At 40.4% G+C, this 22979-nt stretch overlaps 1 protein-coding gene across 1 annotated transcript in view; it reads left to right on the forward strand.

Annotated features, from left to right (window-relative positions):
• LOC138898932 (uncharacterized) overlaps positions 1–22979 on the forward strand; it is a 72528-nt gene that overhangs the window by 34822 nt on the left and 14727 nt on the right. The window contains exon 2 of the mRNA XM_070185041.1: positions 19176–19360. Within this exon, the coding sequence (XP_070041142.1) occupies positions 19176–19360 (185 nt within the window). The remainder of the gene's footprint in view (positions 1–19175; positions 19361–22979) is intronic.

Genomic DNA, 22979 nt, shown 5'->3' on the forward strand with positions numbered 1-22979 from the left:
TTAGTTTTGATGTTGTTCGGTGTGATTTGAGGCCTCGAGCAGGTTTGTGTTATGTTTTCGAACTTGTTGATGTGATTGGACGGGGTCCCGGGGGCCTCGGGTGTGTTTCAGGATGGTTTCGGGTCATCTCTCCCTGTTTTGTTGTTGTTGTTGTTGTTGTTGTTACTGGTTCTAGTTTTGTTCTTCGTTTCGCGAAGAAGGAAAATTAGTGGCTGCCTTTTTATGCTTCGTGAACACGAAGGAGGACTCGTGAACGTAAAGGAGAACTGGGGATCAGGGGGACTTTACCCAACGCTAACGCGACAAGGTAGTCACAAACATGGTAAGTTGTTGGGCTTGTAGTGTTCCCTTCGCGAACACAAAAGACAACCGTGAGTGCGAAGGAGGAGTTCCAGGCTGGGGGCAAGTTGGCCATCGCAAACGCGATGCTGTGGACTGCCAGCCCTTCGCGAACGCGATGAAGGACGGGCCTGGGCAGAATTGATTTAAATCGGGATTTTTGCTCATTTCACTCATTCCTCTCTTGATTGGGCGATTTTTGGGGAAATTTGGAGGATCCATTTTCATCATCAATCATGAGGCAAGAGATTTCTACACATTGTGAGTTAAATACATGGTTTATATATGGATTTAAACATGAAGTTTGTGGAAAATTATGAGATTTTGAGGAAAACCTAGAATTTAGTATTTTATATTTTGGCCACGAAATTGGACATTGAATTAGGAATAAACTACATATTTGAGTTCGTGGTGCTATGCGTAGTGACTATCTTCAAGAATTTTTGGAATCCGGGCATGTGGGCTCGAGGGTTGACTTTGTTGACTTTTCGAGCGGAGTTGAGAAATATTATAAATTATTAAATTATATGCATTGGAGTATATTTTGATTGATTTGCACCTTGTTTGACTAGTTTCGGATCGATGGGCATTGGTTTGAGGTGTTAGAGAGGCATTGGAGCCGGTTATGGAACATCGGAGCGAGGTAAGTCTCTTGTCTAACCTTGTGAAGGGGAAACTACCCCCAGGTGATGTAGTTGTTATGTTCTACTAGTTGTGGGTACTACGAACGCACAAGATGACGAGAGTCTGGCGTAGCTAAAGCATATTTATGTCCGGGTAGACTCAGGATTATATCATGTAATATTTGAATTATTTGAACTCCATTTGCTAGCTTAAATAATTGAATTTATAATTAAAATTGATTTAGAAATACATATATATATATATATATATATATATATATATATATATATATATTAGGCCAAAATTTATCACCTTGAGTTGTTGGCCAATTATTTGAGAAACGGTAAAGATTATATTCAATTTATGCTCTTGAACCTGTATTGTAAGCGCGTGCCTCGTAATTCGATAAGTTCCTTCCTTTCTTGTGGAGCGGGACGAACACCTCGGCAGGATGATAGATGCATCCATGGTTCATGCCGATCGACCCACTGGAGTGTACATATTATTCTGGATCGGGCCGTATGACCTCAGCATAATCGTGCGTTATATCACTAGCAATCCGAATATTCACATGATTATCCGTCCACTAATGTCTGGCATTTTATATGGTATTCCTTATCCGTTTGATACTGCATTTGACACATGAGTTGTTGAGATAGAATACGAGACCGAGGAATTTATACCTTTAAAAGAATTTTTGGAAGATTATATAACTTACAGTTTTACCCCATTATTACTGTTGTGCTTCATATCTGCTTATGATCTATCATATTGCTTTATTGGACCTCTACTAAGTGTCGATGTCGATCCCTCATCACTACTTCTCCGGGGTTAGGCTAGATACTTACTGGGTACACGTTGATTTACGTACTCATGCTACAGTTCTGCACTAAATGTGCAGGATTTGATAGGTTCAATTGGTGGTCATCTTGGCGCGTAAGCGCAGCTGCTGAGGAGACTTTATGGTGAGCTGTATTCCAGGTTACGTATCGTAACCCACAGAGTCTCCATCGTACTATTTACTCTATCCTGTCTTATTTACATTCCAGACTAATATTGTATTATTATTGTACTCCTTAGTAAATGTTCATGCACTTGTGACACCGGATTTTGGGATACTCTAGTGGTTGTTTATGGTCCGGCTTGATATTGTCATCTTTGATTTTATATCTTACTAATATATTAAATATTCATGAATTTTTAAACGCATTGAATCCTTTACTTAATAAGACTTATGATTTTAAAAATAATAAAATGAATAGTTGAATTGATAGTTCACCATTGGCTTACCTAACGGCGATGTTGGGCGCCATCACGACCTATAGTGGGAAATTGGGTTGTGACAGCTTGTTATCAAAGCTCTAGGTTCACTTGGGTCTCACGAGTCATGAGCAAGTCTAGTAGAGTCTTGCAGATCGGTACGAAGACGTCTATACTTATCTTCGAGAAGCTACAGGGCTGTTAGGAGCACTTCCCTTCTTGATTCCTCATCGTGCGATTTGATTCAATTGAAGCTTATTCCTTCATTTTCTTCCTACTCGATCATATGCGACGTGGAGCTCTTGATAATAATTGGGCATTGAGGAGTTGAAACAGTACTGTAGATGTGGTGCAGGGTGTTTCTCCCTGCATATTTGATTGGGCTATTATCATCGCCTTGTGGAGGGATGTTCTGTCATTTCAGCGCAATTATTAGTGTTACCTATAGTTTCACGGCTATGCACGGTGCATTATGATGTTCGTGAGTGGTTATCGTGCAGTGTTGGTGTAAACGATAAGGTGCTTATTTATGTGCCATAGTAATGAATGATTCTAAAGGAGGACTACTCGATTCATGGTTTAGAGGTTCGGCATTTAATACCAGTGGAGAAGAGACAATTGGACTATGGATGTTCGTGCCTCGGTTGACGGAGTAGTGTGATCGGATATTTTCGAACTTGGTGGAAATTCTCATTTTTGATGTGGTCTTATCATCCTGGTTTGAATGCTTTAAGGCTCGTCGGTGTTATGATGCCTTCGGGGCAGGGTGTTGTGATATGGTGCCTAAGAAGCGGTTGTCAGAGATGGTGGTGTGTAGCGGTTTCATAATCGAATCGACGTTTCTGATGTTGATGGCTCGAGAAAGATGATCTTCGAGGAGGCTTAACATTGGTATAAATTTATTAGTTTAGGTGCTACAGAGATAGATTTTGATTTGAAGCAGTATTTGGGCAGCGAAGGACGAGGAAGGACATAGTGGGAGGTGTCTCGCGGTTGTTGAATTGCTAGCGGGCAAAGTATGAACAACAGAGGCCGAGAAGTTGCGTAAAGAGAAGGTTTAACCAAAGGGGGAATGGCAAAGGAGCGTATGAATTCTATGGTAGGGTAGCCACATACTTTGAGAAAGTTTAGAGCGATTTGGGGATCATGGTGGACAATGACTAAGTCTATAAATGTCATTTGGGATGGCAGCTACTGTATTGAGGAAAGTATTGTCGGACTTTCAGTTGATGTCAATGAGGAATGAATAGACTTTTACAACTGGTGGACGGGCATGGGCTCAGGAAGGATTTGCGGATTTCGTGAAAGCTGTAACTAGGGTAATGTCGTTGGGAGATGTCGAAATGGAATTCCACAGGTGGGCTATCTCATGTGAGTAGGTTGGCAGTTGCGTGAGTCTTGATGAAGTTTCTATGATGAGTTCTACTTTCTACACAGTGAGAGGCAAGTACTAGGATGTGAGTTTCGATCGCTTGAACAAGATGGTGCAACTATCAGGAGATCGAATGTGCGATTGTGGCTGGTAATTAAGAATGTTTTATGAAAAGTTTAACAAGGTATTTCGATATATTTGGCGGGTTAACGGTGCAAGATAATGGTAATTGAGAAGGAGGAATCTTTGTGGGTTCTACATTTATGTGATTGTAGCTTAAAGATAAGTGAGGAAGCTCACCGTCTACGATTGGATATGTCACAACCCAAAAACCTAACCTGTCGTGATGGCACCTATCGTGGAACTATGCAAGCCAACTCATTCCAAAACAAACTGATATTTTTATTCCAGGGATAATTTCAAGGCTATATAGCGTAAAAACCTTCGTAAAGGAGTTCAAATCAAAACAAAAATACGGAAAAGAAAAGCCCGACATCGGGGTGTCACTAGTCATGAGCATCTACTACAATATGTCTAACAATATCAATACTAACATAGTTTGGAAAATAGCTAATACAACTAAAGGAAGATAGGAGGGAGAAGAGCAAGGTTGCGATCGGCATGCAGCTACCTTGCTATTCCCGAGAAAGATCTGTAGCCAGAATAATCAACAACGCCTACCGTATCCAGCTACACCTGGATCTGCACACAAGGTGTAGGGAGTAACGTGAGTATGCCAATTCAGTAAGTAACAACAATAAATAAAGACTGAGCAGTAGTGAGGAGCAATAAAGCATAAAACGTTCATATCATAAATCTCAATAAAATAACACATGCTTTAAAAATCAGGATTTGAATCAAAACATCTCGTTTAAACCCAGTTCCAGTAAAATCATTTAAAGATATTTTTCAACAGTTTTCAAACAGAGGCTAAATGAACAGATGATAAAAATAATGAAATCCTAAACAACAACCCCTCGGGCATACCACACAATCAGTCGTATACAGCCCCTCGAGCAAACCTCACAGTCACTCATGCCTCTCGGGCATACCACACAGTCACTCGTGCCACTCGGGCATACCTCACAATCACTCGTGCCCAACATTGCTCCTTGAAAACCTTCAAAAAATCGTCTCTCTCCCGAGTTTCTCAAATCTAAAAATTGAAAAATGAAGACAAAACCACGAGCTGGGGTTTTTCTGCGCAACACATTCGCACCTGCGGCCAAATATCCGCTCATGCGGTCGAATCCTCGCACCTGTGAGAACCACTTGAGTCCTCAAATTCCGTACCTGTGCCCCAGGTTCCGCACCTGCGGGGGCGCTCCTACGCAACACTTTCGCTTTTGCAGAACCGGCTCAACCCTTCCTTTCCGCATATGCACTCAACGTCTCGCGCCTGCGGGCTCGCAGATGCGGCAAATCCTTCGCACCTGCATTCGCAGCCTTTTCCTTTCATTTCCGCATCTGCGGCTACCCTAAACACACCTGCGACCTTGCACCTGTGACTCCTCCTTCCGCAGGTGCAGAAATATCAGTAGCAGCAGCTTCAGCTACATTTTGCAACTTCAACAAATTCGTTAACCACCCAGAATCGCCCCGAGGCCCCCGAGACCTCAACCAAAAATACCAATAAGTCATATATCAACATACAAACTTAGTCAAACCTTCGAATCACTCAAAACAAGATCAAATCACCAAATTACCCTCGGATTCAAGCCTAAGAACTTCTAAACTTCTAAATTCGACAACCGATGCTTAAACAAACCAAACCACGTTCGAGTGACCACAATTTTGCGCACACGTCACAAATGACAATACGAACCTACTCCAACTTCCGGAATTCCATTCCAACTCCAATATCAAACTTTCCACTTCAGACCAAAATCGCCAAATTTTCAACTTTCGCCAATTCAAGCCTAATTCTACCACGGACCTACAAATCACATTCCGGACGCACTCCTAAGTCCAAAATCACCTAAAGGGGCTAACGAAACCATAAAAATTCAAATCCGAGGTCAAATGCTAAAAAGTCAAACTTGGTCAAGTCTCCTAATTTTATGTATCCCATAGGTACCACAACCAAAAATGCTTACTCTGAAGAGACTTTATGTGAAACTAAAACTGTTTCCTTCACCTTCTTGATACTAAAATGCATAATTCACAATGATATAAAATTCCACAAGTCTGGACACCATTCAATGCAACTCCCAGTTTTCTAGCGATATATATAAATCTTGAAAATTCTAAATCGCTACATATAAATCTTGAATTCATTAGAACCATTCTTGAGAGTCATCCACTCTACTCAAATCTCGAATTAACCGACCAAATGGACCGAAACGACTTGTGCCCCATTAGCACACCAACAACCAAGGGAAATAAAGAATAACCCACACTCCTACACAACCGAGCAAATTCCCGCTCCATGTACACTACATTCTTCGTGAATAACCACTCAATTATTTTATGGTCCTCCTATAACCATAGAGTGTAATACAACTTGTGTCCAGAAATTCCTTTACCCGAGTCATCCTCGATCTCGACCTCTGTAAGTCATAACTGATTCACCAGTATACCCTGAACCAAAACTAATATGACACATAACTGTGCAATCAACTCGTCGATAGCATACTCCCCCACTTAGCCTCAAGTTGCAATTACATAAAATTAGAACCCGCAAGGATTTCTCCTTCTCAATTACCAAGATCTTGCACTGTTAACTCGCCAGACTTCTCGAAGTCTTTTATTAAGATTCTCATAAACATTCTGAATCGCCAGCCACAGTCACACATTCGACCTCTTAATAGGTAGAAATTAATATTTCTCACAGAAGTTTCATCAATATCACGCCATCGCTAACTACTCATCAGAGATAACCCACATGTGGAATTCCTTACCGACATCTTCCAACGATATTGCACTAGGTACAACAACTACGTTATCATCAATGTTTTCCTAAGCTAATGCTCGCCTACCATTTGTATAAGTTTGTACTTTCCTTATTGACATTAACTAGAAGTTCAACAATACCTTCCGAACTCAAGTCATATTGCGCCTGAAATGATAATCAAATCTTCACATCCCTCTTCGTTTCAAACAAACTCCTTTCTGCCATATTCAATCTTTCTTCGTACAGTAACCATTACTCAAAATAAAGGCTACATGCCAAATCACATTCTATCACGATTCCAAACAGTTCTACACTTTCTCAAGGTGCACGACTACCCTACCACTGAATTCATATGACAATCTGCCACTCTTACTTCGGTTAAATCATCACCTTTAAGAGACTTCTCAACCTCTACTTCTCCTACTTGACTTGTTAGTACTTCAACCACCGCGAAATACTTCCCGTTATGTCTTCCCTCATACTTTGCTACCCAACTGCTGCATCAAATCGAAATGCATCTCTGTCGCATCTGAACCAATAAAATATTATCGACTCTAAGTCTCTTCGAAGATCATCTTTCTCGAGCCATAAACATCAGAAATACTCACCACAATTACTACACAATCACTTACTCTTCTTGAGTCCAAACTATTGACAAGACATGAGAATTTAATTTGTCCCAAAATTTAACAACGTGAAAGATCCTTCAAAACATTCACACTCGAGACCGTACGTCACATCAAAACAAAAATCAGTGCCCAATGGACTTCCTTTACATTTCAAGGAAATACTTCTCATCATATTCAAATCTTCTTAACACATCCCGCAGTTACATCATACTCATCATAAAGTCATTCCACCGCTCATCGAGCCCCAAAATTCCACTCGTAGGGGCATTACCGGACATATGAGTCCAAGTGTATAGGTTACAACTGAAGCTACCAAGCCAAAGCTATGGTCTAAACCTAGCCTCAAGTCCTCCAGACTAGCCCATTACCAAAACACATAACACATATCAAACATCGTTCGTAGAATCACAAGCTGGCGATGTACAACTGATATTGAGCGCTCATGTGCTCATACGAATGCATGGAAGGAAATCAAGGAGTTATGTTCCAAGCTGAATCAATTATGCACGATAGAATACAAGAAAATGAAATTATCCTAAGGGTTTTGCAGCCTCTCGAAGATAAGTACGGACGTCTCCATAATGATACGCAAGACTCTACTAACTCGCTCATGACTCGTGAGACCTATGTAACCTAGGCTCTGATACCAATCTGTCACGACCCAAAAACCTAACCTATCATGATGGCGCCTATCGTGGAACTAGGAAAGCCGACTCATTCCAAAACAAACCGATATTTTCATTTCAGGGATAATTTCAAGGCTATATAGCGTAAAAACCTTCGTAAAGGAGTTGAAATCGAAACAAAAATGCTGGAAAAAAAAGCCCAACATCGGGGTGTCACTAATCATGAGCATCTACTACAATCTGTCTAACAATATCAAGACTAACATAGTCTGGAAAATAGCTAATACAACTAAAGGAAGATAGGAGGGAGAAGAGCAAGGTTGCGATCGCCAAACAACTACCTTGCTATCCCCGAGAAAGATCTGTAGCTAGAATAATAAACAACGGCTACCGTATCATAGTACACCTGGATCTGCACACAAGGTGCAGGGAGTAACGTGAGTACGCCAACTCAGTAAGTAACAACAATAAATAAAGACTGAGTAGTAGTGACGAGCAATAAAACATAAAAAGTTCATATCATGAAATCTCAATAAAATACCGCATGCTTTAGAAATCAGGATTTGAATCACAACATCTCGTTTAAACTCAGTTCCAGTAAAATCATTTAAAGATATTTTTCAACAGTTTTCAAACATAGGCTAAATGAACAGGTGATAAAAATGATGAAATCATAAACAACAGCCCCTCGGGTATACCTCACAATCACTCGTATACAGCCCCTCGGGCAAACCTCACAGTCACTCATGCCTCTCGGGCATACCTCACAATCACTCGTGCCACTCAGGCAAACCTCACAATCACTCGTGCCTCCCAATCACTCACCACTCGGCACTCGCACTCAGTAGGTACCTACGCTCACTGGGAGTGTGTACAGACTCCGGAGGGGCTCCTTCAGCCCAAGCGCTATATCAAGCCAAATCATGGCATAAATCACTCAGGCCCTCGGCCTACATCAAACATTCTGTGGCGTGCAACCCGATCCCATAAATATCCTCACAAATTAGGCCCTAGGCCTCACTCAGTCAAAAACCTCTCAAGCCACTCAGGCATTTCAGTAAAAACAGGGCATTCGGCCCAAAACAACATTTATATGCATCAAAATAGAGTCATAAAACTGAGTTATGCAGTAAACAAGTATAACCATGACTGAGTATAGATTTTAAATCGAAAACAGTGAGAGGATAGTAAGAAAATGCCCCTAAGGGTCCAAACAGCACTGACACAAGGCCCAAACATGGCATTCAGCCCAATTTATAGAAACGCTTTCTAAAACATATAAGTATCATATAATTTCCACAAAATATGCAACTTTACAGTTGTTATGGGGCGGACCAAGTCACAAATCTCCAACAGTTCACGCCTAAACACCCGTCACCTAGCATGTGCGTCACTATAAAATAGTAGAATGATACAAAAATCGGGGGTTTCATAACCTCAGGACTAGATTTAAAATTGTTACTTACCTCAAACTGGTCAAATCTCTACCCCGCAATGCTCTTGCCTCTAGAATCAGCCTCCTAATGCTCCAAATCTATTCACAATCAGTACAATACCATCAATATATGCTAAGGGAATGAATTCCACAAGAAAAACTATCAAATTGGCCCCAAAACCCGAAATTGGCTCAAACCCTGCCCCTGGGCCCATGTATCAAAATCCGACAAAATTTACAAAACTAGAAATCCCATTCACTCACGAGTCCATACATACAAAATTTATCAAAATCCGACATCATTTGGTCTCTCAAATCCTTAATTTAAATTCTCCAAAATCCCAAGCCCTAACCCCTCATTTTCACTCCAAAATCCTACTAATTAATGATGAACAAAGCCATAGATTCACGAAATTTATACCACTATGGGTTGGGATCACTTACCCCAACGTTTCTCCTTTAAAACCTTCGAAAACTCGTCTCTCTCCCGAGTTTCTCAAATCAAAAATTGAAAAATGAAGATAAAACCACGAGCTGGGGCTTTTCTGCCCAGCACATTCGCACTTGCGGCCAAATGTTAACTCCTGTGGAACCGCACCTGCGGTCGAATCCTCGCACCTGCGAGAACCACTTAAGTCCTAAAATTCTGCACCTCTCCGGCACAACACTTATGCTTTTGCGGAACCGGCTCAACCCTTCCTTTCCGCATCCGCGCTCAAGGCCTCGCACCCGCGGTCTCGCAGATGCGGAAAATCCTTCGCACCTGCATTCGCAGCCTTGGCCTTTCATTTTTGCATATGTGGCTACCCCAAACGCACTTGCGACTCCTCCTTCCGCAGGTGCGGAAATATCATTAGTAGCAGCTTCAACTGCATTTTCCAACTTCAACAAATTCGTTAACCACCCGGAATCGCTCCGAGGCCCTCGGGACCTCAACCAAAAATACCAACAAGTCATATATTAACATACAAACTTAATAGAACCTTCAAATCACTCAAAACAATATCAAATCACCAAATTACCCTCGGATTCAAGTCTAAGAACTTCTAAACTTCCAAATTCGACAAACGATGCTGAAACGAACCAAACCACGTCCGAATGACCTCAAATTTTGCACACGCATCACAAATGACACTACGAACCTACTCCAACTTCCGAAATTCCACTCCGACCCCGATATCAAATTTTCCACTGCCGACCAAATTCTCCAAATTGTTAACTTTTGCAAATTCAAGCCTAATTCTACCACGAACCTCCAAATCACATTTCAGACGCACTCTTAAGTCCAAAATCACCTAGCGGAGCTAACGGAATCATCAGAATTCAAATCCAAGGTCAAATATTAAAAAGTTAAACTTGGTCAACTCTCCTAATTTAAAGCTTCAACAATGAAATTCTTTCTTCCAATTCGATTCTGAAATACCTGCAAAACCAAAAACGACGATTCACACAAGTCAAAGTACATCATACGGAGCTACTCATGCCCTCAAACAACCGAGCAAAGTGAAAATGTTCAAAACGACTGATCGGGTCGTTACAGGATCGCGTGATTGTCTGCTTCTGCGGTTTCTGGTTATCAGTGCATTGGTGGATAAATTATGACTAAGAAAAGAAAACATCAGGGGTAATTGGAATAAAGAACTTGATGAATGTCTTCTATATTTTGCCTTATCGATTCATGTGCAGGTTTTAGGAAGACTCAGAGTCTATGCTTCTTATGGATGTGATGTACAAGGAGAAGAATCCATCTGGTTGCTTCTTTGGGAGTGTTCGTGTGCTAACTGAGCATTTGAGTTTGATTATATTTGGGACCAGGTCAGAGTGATGGACTCTCAATAGTGGTTCTAATGGTTTTAAGAACATAAGCGCGGTTTCTAAGGATTTTGGGTTTGTTATGTGCTTGAGGACCGGGATTTTGCAGCAAAGTGTGAAGAATACTTAGGCAATTTTTAATTTTATCATCGGGTCTGTGGGGCAGAATTGTAGAAATGGGAGAAACAACTTCGGGTTCGCGGAAGGTCTTTTAGAATGGGTGTACTTATTGGAGATGCCATGGTGCGCTTGATGAGGGTATGAGATGGTTTGTGGGTATTGAGACGATGTGTTCTCATGATTCAGGTCACTCAGGATAAGTGCTGATTGAGTTCGTTATATTTTGAATGGAGCTATTATTATTTCTGTGGCAAGTCAAGAGTAAATTGGAAGAAGTTGGGTCATTTAGTAATGGTTTGAATCAGCATGATTGTGGCAATAATCAGTTCCTTCGGCGTATTAAGTTATACAGGTGGTTTGTGGTTGTATGTGCGGGCTTGACAGCCACCATAATTTGCTTGATTTGGGAGGTATTCGATTCCTATGGCTTTGTTGTGTAAATGGATCCGGGAAAAGTTTATGGCGGTTTAGACCACGACTTGAGGTTTGTATTTTATACTGTTATGGGAATTCAGTTGAGTATTGCAATGGTTCTTCTGAAGTGAGTTAAGTGAAAGGTTTCTAGCCAATATAATGTTTATTCTACTAGTAGTTCAGGGGTTATGATGAATTCTTTGATTCTCACGTAGTAGCATGTTAGGTGCAGTGAGCGGTATGGAATTTTGGATGTTGAGGATCAAGATTGCAATTGGGTGTTGATAAGAATGTCACGGGCTCGGATGAGCAGGGAGGATTTCAGATGTCCAAAGCAAACCGGCGCCATCTTAGTGTCACTTGAGAACGGTTGGAGGTATGGATGTGCAGGCTTTGCTACATGGTGTGGAAGGTCGTGAGAGTATAACCCACGGGAAGATCGTATGAGCGTGACATGTTAGTCACTTGATTGTTAAGGATTGAAACCAAGTATGGAGATTCTGGTACTATCGCTAATGTGAGAGTTTATGCTTGAAAGACGCTGTATTTATTTGGTTGTGGACTGTGAGAGTTTTTTCCATATTGGACCGCTGTTCGTGTGTGTTAAGAATATGGCCATTGTGGAATCTTGAAAGGTTGTTGGCCTAGTATGGGATGATCCGAATCAGCTTGAGGTTCGTTGGTGGGTCTAATGTGAATGTGTGCTCAACATCAGGACTGATGTGTTCATTCAGCGTAGCGTTGCTTATGGAGGAGTCTTCGGGCATTGGATGGTATTCCCGTCATCAACTATTCCATGTAATACTCTATTGTGTCGTGTGAGTTATGAGACGGCTTGATTATTCGCACATGTGTTGTGATCCTGTATAGCTTGTGGTGTTATATGAGCAAGATGGCTCTCGAGATGCAAGTCATTTATTGCACCTTGGTCGTGCTTGGATTTTGTAGCGTATGGCGCTATTCGTCTCCCCAGGGATTGTATTATGCGTTTGGCGTGCTTGTGGTCGATATTCGGGCATTTCTTAAGTATTAGCGTTACGGCTTGATGGGTGTTTTCTTATTAATTGTTATGTGTGGATCGGGTGGCACGCTGCCACGGATACGTTGTTTGGATCGGGTGGCACGCTGCCACATGTATATTGTGTGGATTGGGTTGCACGTCGCAACAATTTTATGTTTGGATCGAGTTGCACGCCGTAACAGTGTCATGTTTGGATCAGATTGCACGTCGCAACAATGAGGTGTTAAGTACATTTCCTTATACTTATTTTGAGTTCACAGAGTTCTTAAAAAACCAGTGTTTGGCCACTCCGTAAATTATATACTGTGTACTTTGCTATTAACATTAATTAGTTTTGGTACAAATTATATTTGGCTCCAAAGATTTAGTCGAACATGCATGAATTTGACGTACGTGAACTAACTGAATGATGAGCAACGTCATGTTGAATGTTCATGCATAATAATATTATTATAATAATAATAACAATGTCTGTTCATGCATTCAGAATGAATTATGTCTTTATTAGAAAAGGATATAAGCAATCTTACTTGACAAGTTGCATCAATCAGCACTAAAAGTTTCCTAATTCAAGCAAACATATGCATGCTTTATTTCAATAATTAAAACCGTTCTTACCTGTCCTATTATTCGTTTGATTTTAATTAGTTATGCAATTTTAATTTCTTCTGAAACAAAAAGTGGAAAAAAGCTAAATTTAGGAGCCTAAGATGCTTTTTTTAGTGGTCCCAAAAGCTAATTAATGAAACTGAGAACATGGGTTGGGTAGGTGAGAAGCAAACCTTACAGAATGAGTCATAATTCATTATCCTTCTTAAAAGCACAATCATGCTTTTCTTTAATTAAGCACCTATCAACTTCAAAATCTCTAATCATCCATTTTTCTAACTACCTTCTTTGAGCATTTCTGTTTAGTTGATTAATTAATATAATCTCGTGAACATGATAATTGATACTCCCCCACCTCCATTTCTTGTATCAACTTAGACAAACCAACAAGCAGCTTTTAAGTATATGTCTAAACTAATATGTGTAACCACCTTTTGAGCTTCTGTTAAAATCATATCGAAAGATTTTTGCTGCACAAAGCCAGTGCTTTTCATTTTGAGTTAAAACCTTTACATAGTGAAAGTGTAACAATTTGTTTTAATAAGTGACCAAGAAGATAACTAAATGTAATTATTCATTAAAAAAAATAGAATTAGTAAGCACGTTTCATACTGCAACGGGTTAAAAGATATTAATAGTGTAAAAACAATTTGCATTGTTGGAATATATGAGCTAAATCCTTCCATTTTTACTTCTGAAGAAATCCTAAACTTTTTATTGTTACTCTACATAATACTAAGCAATGATTGAAAATTACCTTTCAAAAGAAAATTAATTGGCATTCTAGATTTAGGGACAGGAGTTTATGAGTCACCCGTTATGCAAAATTTAACGTTTATATTACAAAACATAACAGTTGGAAATTAACATGCTTTTTGTACTCAGATATTTGGTTGCATTTCACAATTCTTCAATTTTACCAACATATATGAGAAACTTAAGTGATCAATCTTAAAACCGTACATTTTGACAAGCTTGATTGTATGTATTTGAATTGATGTTTCAAAGTACAAAAAGATGGGTTCGCTATACCATCGTTGCCCGACTAGTATTACGGTAATCGCCTGGTTGATCGACTATTGATATCCAGATTTTGCTTTGTGGCACGAAAGAATTATGGAAGTACTTCTCGTGGTTTGACCGTATGTGAGGAATGTGTTAGTTATTTGAGTAGTGTAGTTGTGATCGGATATGGAGATTCCATGGTCGTGAACGGTGAAGGTATGTTAAGAGGTTGGCAACTGATGGTATTTACTATAGATATGTTATTGTGGGCTTTTCGGAGGCTATTTACCTACTTCGGAAGGATCGAAATTGATTTGGAAGCTACTAGCAGGTCTAATAAGGATGTGTGTTCTAAATCAGGTCAGATTTATCTACTTAGCACAGTTATTGTGGAGGGTTATGTTATCGGTTAGAATGGATCACATTCGTGTTATGATATGTCTCATGTATTACTCTCCTATGCTGCGATGGGTTGTGATCTATTGGTTATCTACACACCGATGCGATTATGTTTGCGCTTTGTAGCGAAATTCGAGCGAGATTGCTCTTGGGGTGTTGAATGGTTGATTGTGCCTTGGTTATGGTCTTCTCGTTTCTGGTATATAGTGATATCCATATCTACATAGTTATTGTCACGCGCTTCGTGTGTTTGATGTTGATATGCTTATGGTTGTTGATTGTGAGTATCATGGCTTGACGTATTCCAGGTGGACCGGTTTCGGATTGGGTCATGTATCGCAACGGCGTTATGCTAGGATATGATCTTTTGTGCTTATTTCGTGTGTCATGTTTCCCATTGTGTGGTGGATTGATAGTACTGCTCTTCGTGGTGGTATCTGTTGAGCTAGCGGGATGGTTTCTTCATTTCCATTCTCTTTCCATCATTGGGTATATTTGAGTTATTGTTCGTTGGTGCACAGATTGCATGGTATGTGGCTCTAAGTAGGATTTGTGTGACGGGTCGGTCGAGTAGCTTGTACTGGATGAGGTGAGGCTATTGGGCCTGAAAGGAATGCCATCGAATTTGATTAAGGTATGTTTGCAATAATTGTGCCACTAGTCGGCTTAGATTTTGGCTATGGTTCTTATCTGGCGAGAGAGCTCCACGACTTGTTAATCTGATGGGTGGTCATGAGTTTTTGTATGTTTCTTTTATCATTGGCAGTGTACGAAGGTTCAGAACAATGTTTTAGTTTATATGAGGTTTGTTACCGTCGTTGTGTTGGTTATCGAGCAGCTATTGCGGTTGAAAGTTATTATTATTAGTATTTGAGTTATGTGGTATATCATGTGATTATGTCCTGAGATATTGTTATGGATTAATACATCTTGTTCAGAGTTATACGGTGCATAGATGCAAGAATCGGATCATATAATGTGTTCCGGATGTTGGGGATTTAGGTTTTAAGATTTATGGACTAAGGTTGAAGTAAGGATCCTCTATTAGGTGGTGTTTTCGGGCTTATATGGATTGAGGTCATGTGGGATCAACCATGGTTATGTGAATGGTGAGGTTATATGGTGATTTGATGGCTTTGGAACGACTCTTGGCACGTTTGAGGACGAACGTTTGTTTAAGTGGGGGATAATATAACGACCCGACCGGTCGTTTTGAGCTTGAGCGTTTCATTCGGTGGTTTAAGACTTTGAGTAGCTTTATATTATGTATTATGACATGAGAGTATGGTTTTTTCGGTTTTCGAGGGGATTGATTTGGAAGAATGATTCTCGTTTTAGAAGTTTTAAGTTGGAAGAGTTGAGCAAGATTTGACTTTTGGGTAAACGGACTCGGAATCGGGTTTTAATTAGTTCAATAAGTTTGTCTGATGATTTTGGACATGTCCACAAACTTTGGTTAAATTCCGATGAGTTTTGGATAAGTTTGGGTTGTATGGTTATTGTTTTCGCTTTCGATATCGATTTGAGCATAAAGGTTACCAAATTGATTAAACGTCCTTTGATTCGTATTTCGACTAAACCATTATATCCGTATCATAATTTAAGAACCATAGTAACTGAAATCATCAAATTTCGACATCGTATGAGAAATTTATGGTCATTTTACTAATAATTGCGTTGCTAGATTTGTTAGATTAATTACAAAATTGCCACGGAATTCGTATTTAAAAATCTTCACTATTTCCAAATATTAAAAACAACATATCTTCTTTATTATAAGGTCACATTGAGTGATTCAAGAGCCTAACTTGACTGGAATTTCACGAGGAGTCCATTGGAGACATGAAAAATAAGTTTCGGGATCGTTTGGCACAAGAAATGAGGCAGAACAACTGGGCTTTTTGGCTATTAATGTTGTTGGAGTTTTTCTCATCTTGAAAGTTTGGGATTGGGAGAATTCAAGGATGTTCTTCAAGTTTCGTACATGGGGTAAGATCTAAACCATAACCTAAGTATTTTACTTTGATTCATTCCCTTGATTTAAACTTTAATCCATGATTTTAATTGAAAACCCATTTAATTCTTTAAATCAAGACCTAGGATTATGTCCTAAATTTTATAGATTGAAAATGATTTAGAGGCGTGTATTTCCCGATTCCTTTTAGGGTCTTGTTCTCCAATATTAGAAGAACAACATACTCGAATCTAGCGAGTTTTGGATGACTATTTCGAGAGATATGGGACCCAACTAGTGTGGGTTGGACTCTTGGGTTATGAACACCCAAGAGCGATGTTTTGGCGAATTGGTTGAGTTATGTGACTCCGATTGAGTTGGTTTTCTTTCGTGTGAGCTTGTATTGGTTCGGGTAAACTTGGATTAAGAATCCAAGGCGAACCTGACATTGACTTTTGTTGACTTTTTGGGAAAAATGTAAAGATCATAGCTTTATTTATTGTAATTGATTTCTCTTGCACTGTTTGATGTTATTAAGTCATTTTTTGTTAGATTTGAGTCATGTGAAGGCAAATTTTAGGGGAAAAGCTATTTTTGAGGGTTGAGTTGGCCTAATTGAGGTAAGTATTTTTCCTAACTTTGTGTGGGAGAAACTACCCCTTAAGATTTGTGTTGATTATGCTATCTGTGTTATGTGAAAGTCGTATACGCAAGGTGACAAGTGGGTACATGTAATGACCCGGCCATTCGTTTTGAGTGTTGTAGCCTTGTTCCCCCATTTACTACTTATTGTATGCTTAATTATCGTTATGTGACTTGCCGGGGTAGTTCGTTCGATTTTGGGGATGTTCAGGAATGAATTGAGACACTTAGTCTCAAGGTTGAAAGCTTAAGTTGAAAAGGTTGATCGGATGTTGACTTATGTATAAATGGCTCCGGAATAGAGTTTTGATGGTTCTGATAGCTCCGATGGGTAATTTTGGACTTAGAAGTGTAGATAGTAATTTGGAGGTCCGTAGTTGATTTAGGCTTGAAATGGCAAAAGTTAGAAAATTAGAAGTTTTGGAAATTGAGAAGTTTTACTGAGAGTTGACTTTGTGGTTACTGGGCTCAGATTTTGGTTCCGAAAGTTCGAATAGGTCTGTTGCATCATTTATGACTTGTGTTCAAAATTTGAGGTCAATCGGACTTGAGTTGATAGGTTTCGGCATCGAATGTAGAAGTTAGGAGTTCATAAGTTCATTAGGCTTGAATTGGGGTACAATTAGTGTTTTTAGGTTGTTTGATGTGATTTGAGGCCTCGACTAAGTTCGTATGATGTTTTAGGACTTGTTGGTATGTTTGGTTGGGGTCTCGGTGGGGCTCGGGTGGATTTCGGATTGTTAACGGAGTGAAATGTGACTTTGAAGATTGTTGAGGTTTTCTGGTGTCGTATTTGAGTAATTTTGGTATGGTTGGACTCGTGGTTGAATGGGTGTTTGGTTGTTTTTAACTTTTATCGAATTCCGAGACGTGGGCCCGGGGATTAACTTTTGAGTTGACCTTTTGACTTTCGATTTAGAACTTAGCATTTTCATGTGGAATTGATTCCTATAGCTTGAGTTGATTGTATCGAATTATGTGTGGCTAGATTCGAGGCATTTGGAGGCCGATTCGCGAGGCAGGGGCTTGTTGGAGTAGAGATTTGCCGGTTTGAGGTAAGTAACACTTCTAAACTTGGTTCTGAGGGTATGAATCCATGATATTACGTGGTATGAGATTGGTGTTGAGGTGACGCGCATGCTAGGTGACGGGCATGTGGGCATACATCATAATATTTGTGATTCAGTCAATTCCGTGGAACTGTGTAGCTATCATATCTAAATATTATTACTGTACCATATGTGTTAGAGCACTTGAGCTATGATTTATGTTAGAAATCATGTTTAGGCTATGTGCTGGTGCTACTGGGACCCACAGTGGTCGTTCTTTGTTGTTGAGTTATTTGCTTAATTCTAGTTATGTACTCAGTCGCATTTATCATTTGCATATCATATCTCAGTCTCTATTATCATATATTGCCACATCATGTATCATTGATTTGGGATACTTAGCATGAATGTTGTGAGCCCTAGAGACTGGAGAGATTGTTGACTGAGGATCACGTAGGGTTAATTTTTGGGCAGCTTAGTTTGTGCTTCCCAATCGTGAAGCATTTTGCGCGATCGCGATTGAGGGATATCTGGGAAGAATTTAAAGTCTCAAATATGAGGGTTTGAGTTTATTTCACAATTTGATTTTGGGAGCTCGGATTTAGGCGACTCTTGGAGAGATTTTCAAGGGAGTGATTGGGGTAAGTGATTCTTACTTGGTTTTGGTTAAATTACATGAATATATCTTTGATTTCATCATTTAATTAGTGATTTGTGTCATGACAAGTTGGTATCAGAGCGGGCCCAGACCATCTTCCGCTACTGAGATTCAAAGTTTTCTCATTTTGGCCAGATAATATCGTCGCTTTGTGAAGGGTTTCTCGTCCATTACAGTGTCTTTGACCAAATTAGCCCAGAAAGGTGCTCCATTCAGGTGGTCGAATGAGTGTGACGAGAGCTTTCAGAAGCTCAAGGCCGCCTTGACTACAGCTCTAGTTCTAGTTCTACCTTCCGCTTTTGGCTCTTATACAGTGTATTGTGATGCTTCTTGGATTGGTATTGGGTATGTCATGATGCAAGGGGGTAGAGTAATTGCTTATGCTTCACTTCAGTTGAAGCCCCGTGAGAAGAACTACCATATTCATGATTTGGAGTTAGCAGCCATCGTTCATGCATTGAAGATTTGGAGGCATTATCTCTACAGTGTATCTTGTGAGGTATTTACGGATCATCGAAGTCTCCAGCACTTGTTCAAATAGAAGGATTTAAATTTGAGGCAACGAAGATGGTTGGGGCTGCTAAAGGACTATGATATTACCATTCTGTATCATCCTGGGAAGGTCAATATGGTGGCCGATGCTTTGAGTAGAAAGGTGGTGAGTATGGGTAGCCTTGTATTTATTCCTGTCGGTGAGAGACCGCTTGCAGCTGATGTTCAGGCCTTGGCCAAAAAGTTCGTGAGATTAGATAATTCGGAGCCTAGTCGAGTTCTAGCTTGTGTGGTTTCTCGGTCGTCCTTATATGATCGCATCAGAGAGCGCCAGTATGATGATCCCCATTTGCTTGTCCTTAAGGACACGGTTTCAGCACGGTGATGCCAACAATGTTACTATTGGGGATGATGGGGTGTTCAAGATGTAGGGTCAAATTTGTGTGCCTAATTTAGATGGGCTATGTGAGATGATCCTTGAGGAGGCCCATAGTTTGCGGTATTCTATTCATCCGGGTTCCGCGAAGATGTACCATGACTTGAGGCAGCACTATTGCTGGAGGAGGATGAAGAAGGATATAGTAGGGTTTGTAGCTCACTGCCTAAACTGTCAGCAGCTGAAGTGCGAGAATCAGAGACCGGACGGATTGCTTCAGAGGCTTGATATTCCGAAGTGGAAATGGGATCGTATCACCATGGATTTTTTAGTTGGGCTCCCACGGAATTCGAGGAAATTTGATGCTATTTGGGTGATTGTGGATCAGTTGACCAACTTTGTGCATTTCATTCCAGTTGGGACTACTTATTCTTCGGAGTAGTTGGCTGAGATCTACATCATCGAGATTATTCTCCTTCACGGTGTGCCGGTGTCCATCATTTTATATCAGGGCACGCAGTTTACATCACAGTTTTGGAGAGCAGTGCCGCGAGAGTTAGGCACCCAGGTTGAGTTTAGTACAACCTTCCACCCTCAGACGTACGGATAGTTTGAGCGCACTATTCAGATATTGGAGGATATGCTACGCACTTGTGTCATAGATTTTGGGGGTTTTTGGGATACGTTTCTGCCGCTTGCATAGTTTGCCTACAACATAGCTACCAATCAAGCATTCAGATGGCTCTGTATGAGGCTTTGTATGGAAGATGGTGTCGGTCTCTAGTGGGATAGTTTGAGTCGGGTGAGGCTAGGTTGTTAGGTACTGACTTGGTTTAGGATGCTTTGGATAAGGTTAAATTGATTCAGGATTGGCTTCGCATGACGCAGTCAAGATAGAAGAGCCACACTAATCGGAAGGTTCATGATGTTACTTATATGGTTGGGGAGAAGGTACTGCTAAGAGTTTCACCCATGATAGGTGATATGAGGTTCGGGAAGAAGGGCATGTTGATCCCTCGGTACATTGGTCCATTTGAGGTGCTTTAGTGGATTGGAGAGGTAGATTACAAGCTTGCCTTGGCGCCCAGTCTGTCTAGTGTTCATCCAGTATTTCATATTTCTATGCTCCGGAAGTATGTCGGCGATCCGTGTCATGTTTGGACTTTAGCACGGTTCAGTTGGATGGTGATTTGACTTATGATATGGAGTCAGTGGCCATTTTGGATCGGCGGGTTCGAAAGTTGAGGTCAAAGAACATGGCTTCAATGAAGGCGCAGTGGAGAGGTCAGCTAGTCGAGGAGGCTACTTTGGAGACCGAACGGGAGATGCGGAGTAGATATCCACACCTATTTGAGACTCCAGGTATGTTTCTAGAACCGTTCGAGGATGAATGCTTATTTAAGAGGGGGAGGATGTAATGACCCGGCCGGTCGTTTTGAGTGTTGTAGCCATGTTCCCCCATTTACTACTTATTTTATGCTCAATTGTCGTTATGTGCCTTGTCGTGGTAGTTGGTTCAGTTCCGTGGATGTTCCAAAATAAGTTGAGACACTTAGTCTCAAGATTGGATGCTTAAGTTGAAAAGGTTGACCGGATGTTGACTTATGTTTAAATGGCTCCCGAATAGAGTTTTGATGGTTCTGATAACTCCGTTGGGTGATTTTGGACTTAGGATTGTGTCCGGATAGTAATTATGAGGTACGTAGTTGATTTAGGCTTGGAATGGCGAAAGTTGGAAAATTAGAAGTTTTGGAAAATGAGAAGTTTGACCGAGAGTTGACTTTGTGGTTACCGAGATATGATTTTGGTTCCGGAAGTTGGAATAGGTCTGTTGTGTCAATTATGACTTGTGTGTAAAATTTGAGGTCAATCGGACTTGATATGATAGGTTTCGGCATCGAATGTAGAAGTTATAAGTTCATTAGGCTTGAATTGGGGTGCGATTCATATTTTTTAGGTTGTTTGATGTGATTTGAGGCCTCGACTAAGTTCGTAGGATATTTTAGGACTTGTTGGTATGCTTGGTTGGGGTCCCGAGGGCCTCGAGTATGATTTCGAATGGTTAACAGAGTGAAATGGGACTTTGAAGATTGCTGAAGTTTTCTGGTATCGAATTTCAGTAATTTTGGTATGAATGGTCTCATGGTTAAATGGGTATTCGGATTTTGTAACTTTCATCGAATTCCGAGACGTGGGCTCGAGGGTTAACTTTTGAGTTAACCTTTTGACTTTCGATTTAGAACTTAGCATTTTCATATGGGCTCATGTGGGTATGCACCGTAGTAATTATGATTCAGTAATTTCGTGGAACTGTGTAGCTATCTTATATGAATATTATTAATGTACCCTATGTGTTAGAGCACTTGAGATATGATTTATGTTAGAAATCATATTTAGGCTATGTGATGGTGCTAATGGGACCCGCAGTGGTCGTTCTTTGCTGTTGAGTTATTTGCTTGATTGCAGTTATGTACTCAGTCGCATTCATTATTTTCATATCATATCTCAGTTTCTGTTATCATATATTGTCACATCATGTATCATTGATTTGGGCTACTTAGCATGAGTGTTTTGAGCCCGAGAGACTGGAGAGATTGATGACTGAGTGAGGCTGAGGGCCTATTTATGAGTGATACTCATGGGATCGGGCTGCTCGCCGCTGCACGCTTTATTGATTTATTCCATGGTTGGATTATTATAGCGCTTGAGCTGGATCTTCCCCTCCAGAGTATGCACACCTACAGTGAGCGCAGTTGCTATTGATTCATGATAGGATCGGGCTGCGCGCCGCAGCAGGATTTATTAGCATTTGGCCTAGATCTGCCATGTATAGTGCTGAGTGATTGAGTGTGATGAGTGAGTATTGATACAAACAGGTTGAGTACTCCGAGAGTATGAGTACGCGAGGCTTTCATTGTGTTGCATCACATACGATATGCATATTGGCATGTAGATATAGAGATGTCATATTCCTCATATCATTCAGACTTGACATATTTTATATGTTCTGAGTTTAACAGTTAAACCTGGAAGCATGTCTACATTCCTGTACTGGTACCAGCAAATTATGAGTTACTCTGAGATATTACTGTCATATGTTCTATAAATTTCTGTACTGTTAAATTATGTATTTGGAATGTATTGTTCGGACTCGTTACCGCTTTCAGTCCAAAGGTTAGACTTTTTACTTATTGAGTTGGTTGTACTCACGCTACACCATGCATTTCGTGTGCGTATCCAGGTGTTTCCG

This window comes from Nicotiana tomentosiformis, chromosome 9 (genome assembly GCF_000390325.3).
Source record: "Nicotiana tomentosiformis chromosome 9, ASM39032v3, whole genome shotgun sequence".
Classification (NCBI taxonomy): domain Eukaryota; kingdom Viridiplantae; phylum Streptophyta; class Magnoliopsida; order Solanales; family Solanaceae; genus Nicotiana; species Nicotiana tomentosiformis.